A 5,780-nucleotide genomic window follows, 5' to 3' on the forward strand; every position below is an offset into this window, starting at 1 on the left:
GAATACAAAAAGAAAGTTTTACCTATGCGCTTACAGAACAGGTTATTTGTGAGCTGGCGATCACCAACAGGAATGGATTGTAAACTCGTTGGCCCGGAGACACTGTGTTTTTGTACACATAGGTAACATAGTTTATTGCTATTTTCTCATGACTAGAAAATAAGAACAATAGCAAAACATATTCTCCTTCCATAAGTAATAATGTGATGATTAAGAAACATTTAAAAATAGGCTTTGGGCTGGGGCTGTAAATCAGAGGCAGAGTGCTTGCCTCACAAGTGTGAGGCACTGGGTTCGATCCTTAGCACCACATAAAGTAAACAAATAAAGGCACACAGTCTATCTACAACTAAAAAAAAAAAAAACACTTAAAAAATAGGCCTTTACATAAAACAATAGAAATACCTAAAAGTTTCTTGTCATTAAATTTTTTTTTTGGTTCTATTCTTTTAGATTCATAGACTATGCCTTAAGCACCTCTGTTTTCTTGGCGAACAAGATATTGGTGCTCCTGTGGCTCTGCTGTGGATCTTTCAGTTTGGCTAGGAAGCAGTGTCCACCTGTCCCATGCTACCCATTGATAAACAATCATTCCTTCTCAAATTTACTAATCACCCTTCCCATCTTAAAGAACAGCTGTGTTGATACTTTATTTTAAGAACCTTTCTTTAGAAATAAAAACATAAGCATACACTGCTTTTGTTACAATGTTTGCTTTTGGTTACAAGGATCATGTTCCAAGAAAATCACAGGGGCAAAGAGGTTAGGGGGCTCCAGTCCTTAATGCAGGCTGCCTGGGTCTGAGGTTTGCAATTCTCTGTGTACATGCTCTGCTTCCGATTTTTACTACCTTCTCACAGTTGTAAAGATCAAAATGATCAAACAGCTTCACAGAAAAACCACTGAACCTATTACGTGTTTTCAAACAACAACTTTGATTTTTTATTCTGAGGAAACCACTGAAGGGTAAATTTCTTGTTTTGATAGGAATTCCTGGGGCTCATTTTTGAGAGACTTTTTGTGTAGTTGCTGTTTACAGTTGCACTTTGCCAGAGGTTGTTTTAGGCAGTTGCTAGGATGAGTAATGTGTATACAGATTGACTTTAAGTTTATCTAGCAATCTCAGTTAAAAACATTGTGATGGATGGAGGAGAGGCATGTGTTGCTATCTTTTATAACTGAAGAAGGGTTTGTTAATTTTATGATAGTTTTATAATTCTTAAAAGATTTCATGCTGCTTATAGAAAAGAAGATTCAATGAAACAAAGAGCCTAAACCTGAAAGTTGATTTAAAAAAAATAAATAAATAAACTAGAAATCATGTGAGGAACCATTTGCATCCCAGAAATATGTAAATAAATTTATTATCAAAATAAAGAGTTTATTTGATGGAAAAAAAAAAGATTTCATGCTAGTTTCTTATCTATATAGCATTTGTAGAGCATGTATTTGACCCTCAAAAACCCAGCCAAATTCAATGGAGAAACTTGTAGTACTGAGTTTTCTACTCAAACTATTTTTTCCCCTTGTTATCGAAGTGAGACATTGTCATTAAGGAAAATGGGGAGGAATATAGAAAAGTAGAACACACACCCCCCAACAGCCAGTTGCTGTTATACTACTAACTTTATGTAATTTTTTCTTTGCATAGTTCATTTAGTTGTTGGTTTTGTATGTATATAGAATATTAAGCTCTTTTTTAATGACAGAATCACAGAAATGTTTATACATTATTATAGTAATCTCAAACGAGGTTTTTAATACCCGCAGGATACTCCAGCTAGCCCAGTGGTGTTCATCATGTGTTCACTGAGCTTTGAGCAAGACTCAAGGGTGCACCAGCTGGAAGGGCAGGTTAAGGGAAGGGAAGGGGGCCTTCAATTCCTGCTTTCATCTATTTTACATACAGTGTTATGATTCCGTGAAAGATTTTATTTGAAGAAAGGGTTTAAAAAGTTTGAAAACTATCCTCTAGTCATTTGCTTATCTATTCCTATATATGTGTGAATATGCATATGTACACTTATACACATATGGTATATATTTGCTATTATAGATACTATTGTTAATATTGTCTTTATGCACAATGCTTTTTCTTTATGTGTAATTATTTTCTTAGGGTATATTTTCCAAAATGAACTTTCTGTGTGAAAAGATGGCTTTATTAAATTTCTTGAAGCATTTTTAAATGCAATTGGTTCTTCTTTAACGCTCTCCTCAGCCACTATATGCAGTTGTAAACTACATAATTATAAACTACATGTATTTTTTAAAAAGGTGGCTCTTTTTTCTAAGTGAAAACTATTATGTCATTGTTTAACCTAAATTTCTTAGATCCTTATTAAGAATAAGACAAATTTAATATTATTTTACTAAGTGGCTCCTTCTGAGAAGGAGTAAAAAATTACTAACAATCTTTTAACAGAATTTTAGTTTTTAAAATATCTGAGGTTTACTTTGAAATAAAAGTTAAAATTATATTAAAATAAGTTGCAATAGTACATACATATGGAGCCTACTTCAATTTAAAAATCAAACCATGAAAATAAATTTAAGTAGTGCATTTAATCAAAAGCATTTTTTTAAATACTTATTTCTTTTAGTTGTAGTTGGACACAGTATCTTTGTTTATTTATTTGTTTGTTTGTTTTTGTGTGGTGCTGAAGATGGAACCCAGGGCTTCACATGCGCCTACCGCTAAGCCACATCCCCAGCCCCTCAAAAGCATTTTTATAAAGAACCTTTTTGACACTCTCAGGTTATGCATACATATCAAAGGATCTGCATTGATGAGCAAGTATTTTATGTATCTTGGTATTGCTATGAAACTTCTTATATAACTTAAAATAAAAATCTAAAAGTATGAAGATTCCCTCTGACCAAAGCTGACAAATACTGCATACAGGGGAGTTTGTTTTCCTTATTAACAAGAATAGCAAAACCAAACAAAAAAGAATTGTATTTGCATGACAGAATAGAGATTGTAACTTTTGGTAATACCCGATTGTGTTTGTATGTCTTCCCTTTCTTTTTTCAGGTATAAGCTACATAAAACTGACTTTGAAACAATTCCACAGCAGCGCCCTATTGATCTGCCTTGCCAAGTGATTGGCTGCCAGTGCAGGGCTTACCTTTTCGTGCCTTTGAATGGCACTCAGCCTGTTCGCTGCAGATGCAAGCACTTTGCTGATCAACACAGCCCTGCACCTGGTTTTATGTGCAATGCATGTAAGTTACACTATTATACATAGCCGCAGGTTGGTTGAATTTCTCTATTATTGAATATTGAATGTGTCTTTGTACCAGTTTAATCAGGTACAGACCTCAATATTAAAGAGCTAAGCAGACTGGAATAGAGCACAGGAGGGAGGGTGTCTATGTGGGGCTAAAGTGGCTTTGGTTAAAACAGAGGTGGATGTGGATAAGGAACTCAAGGAGGACCCTCATTAACTCACACATATTATCCAAATTATTCATGGCCTGGATTATTCCTTATGATCATCCTATTTTATAAGAGCTTCATTCATGAAATTACATTATATGTGGATTTACTTAACACAAAATATATATTTAATTTACTGACACAAAATATCTTTATTACTAGGGCACAGTGGGGCACACCTCTAATCCCAGGGGCTGGGGAGGTTGAGGCAAGAGGATCTTGAGTTCAAAGCCAGCCTCAGCAATGGCGAGGCGCTGAACAACTCAGGGAGACCCTGTCTCTAAATAAAATACAAAATTGGGCTGGGGATGTGGCTCAGTGGTTGAGTGTCCCTGAATTCAATCCCCAATACTCATTCCCCGCAATAAAATATCTTTATTAATGATCCAACCCTGACAGAAACAACTCTTCCTATTCTTCTTTTCAACAAAAGCCTAAGAGAGGAGGAGTCAAATGGGCATTCACATCACATCAGTTCATTCAGCAAATAAATCAGAGCACCTACTCTGTCCTAGGCACTATCATTCCAGGCACTGAAATATAGTGGTAGGCATGAGCATGACCTTCCTCACTTGCAGACACAATTCAGCCTCTTGGTATTTTGGTCTCTTGATATCTGCAATTATCTCTTCATTTTGAATTTTATCTTATCTTGAATTGAAAAAAAAAACAACTAAGCAAAATTTAATGTATAGATACATAGAGTTATTGGTATGCTTAATAATCATGAACTCTAACCTCATAAGTTAATGGGAATAGATTTTATTTAGAGAATTATAAGACACGATCCAATCTGATTCAAAAATTTAAAAAGTGGGAGTTTAATCAACTAAATTTTTCTTGTTCTTCTCTCCTGCTCCTTCCTCTTTTGTTTTTCTTGTTTGGGGGATCAAACCAGGGCCTTGTGCATGCTAGGCAAGAACTCTACCACTGAGCTACAACTGCAGGCCTCAACTAAGTTATTTTTCAGATTTAAAATATATAAATGTCTGTGTATTTTTTAGTTGTACTTGGATACAATACCTTTATTTATTTATTTATTTTTATGTGGTGCTGAGGATGGAACTCAGCGCCTTGCACGTGCTAGGCGAGCGCTCTACTGCTGAGGCACCACCTCAGCCCTTTTTCAGATTTCTAAAAAGAATTTCACACATCAAATACTTGAGCTGAGTCAGGTGAGGTGGCACATGCCTGTAATCCAGTGGCTTGGAAAGCTGAGGCAGGAGGATCTCGAGTTCAAAAGCAGCCTCAGCAAAAAGTGAGGTGCTAAGCAACTCCATCAGAACCTGTCTGTAAACAAAATATAAAATAGGGCTGGGGATGTGGCTCAGTGGTTGAGTGCACCTGAATTCAATCCCTGTCATAAAACAAAAAGTTTTGGGGGGCTGATATGATACTCAAAATTTTTCAGATTGGGGAGTAGTCTATGCAAATATTCCAAAATCCAAAGAAGTCTAAAATCTGAAATATTTCCAGGCCTTTTGATAAGGGAAACTTAACCTCTAAAACATTTTAATTGAAAGAAGCAGGAATGAACATGTTTCAAAGACTTCATATAAGTGTTGGATAAAGCAGATTTATGTTCTCTTCTCTATTTTTGAGAGGTATGATCCGGTAATGATTCTGTTAATGATATATTCTGGCTTCCATTCCAATATGGCTTGTTTTTTTTAATATAAAAACTTTATTTAGATATAATGCACATCTTTAAGACATACAATTTAATGATTTTAAATATATTCATCAAGGTGAATCTTGTGCAGGTAACAGCATAATACATTTTAGAACATTTTCATTACCTTAATAAGAAACTCCATATTTGTTAGTAGTCATTCCTTATTCCTATCTCTCTTCACCCCTTTGCAACCACAGTCTACTTTCTATTTCTATGGATTTGCCTATACTGGACATTTCATGTAAGTTAAATCATAGGATATGTGGTCTTTTGTGACTGGCTTCTTGGACTTAGCATAATATTTTCATGACTCCTTGGTGTTGTAGCATTCATCAGTACTATACTTTGGATCTTTTTTGGGTTTATGGGTTGGTTTTTCTGTATGGCTTTTATCGGAGCTGATCTGTAGGGTATTCCACATGATTTCAACCTGGACCTGCCCACTGGGCTGTCCCCATCTTATGTGCATTTAACTTGGGTTTTGAGGACAGGGCCTGCATTTCCTATACTGCATTCTTTAACTTCGTTACTTTAGTCCCAGCTGGTTTTGCAAAAAAAAATCTTTTTCCTTCTATGTACCTTATGTATGCACTTACCACTTCACCATCTTTCAGAAGTAAGAGCAGTGGCCTGCAGGGAGGCCTGCAGGGAGGTCAGGGGCAC

The 5,780-nt window shown here is 35.7% G+C and overlaps 1 protein-coding gene across 1 annotated transcript; it reads left to right on the forward strand.

Annotated features, from left to right (window-relative positions):
• Positions 1-6: 6 nt before the first annotated feature.
• On the forward strand, positions 7-3,635 carry LOC107134137 (protein FAM221A-like). The gene is made up of 2 exons (XM_015476264.2): positions 7-122; positions 3,038-3,635. The coding sequence occupies exons 1-2, from the start codon at positions 25-27 to the stop codon at positions 3,249-3,251; spliced, it is 312 nt and encodes a 103-aa protein (XP_015331750.2). The 5' UTR covers positions 7-24; the 3' UTR covers positions 3,252-3,635.
• The last annotated feature ends 2,145 nt before the right edge of the window (positions 3,636-5,780 follow it).

This window comes from Marmota marmota, unplaced genomic scaffold (assembly GCF_001458135.2).
Source record: "Marmota marmota marmota unplaced genomic scaffold, marMar, whole genome shotgun sequence".
NCBI classification, from domain to species: Eukaryota; Metazoa; Chordata; class Mammalia; order Rodentia; family Sciuridae; genus Marmota; species Marmota marmota.

Coding starts and splice junctions, on each gene's coding strand:
- LOC107134137 (XM_015476264.2), top strand. CDS start 25: ATGCGCTTACAGAACAGGTTATTTGTGAGCTGGCGATCACCAACAGGA. Junction 123..3,037: donor CTGTGTTTTTGTACACATAG/GTAACATAGTTT, acceptor TTCTTTTTTCAG/GTATAAGCTACATAAAACTG.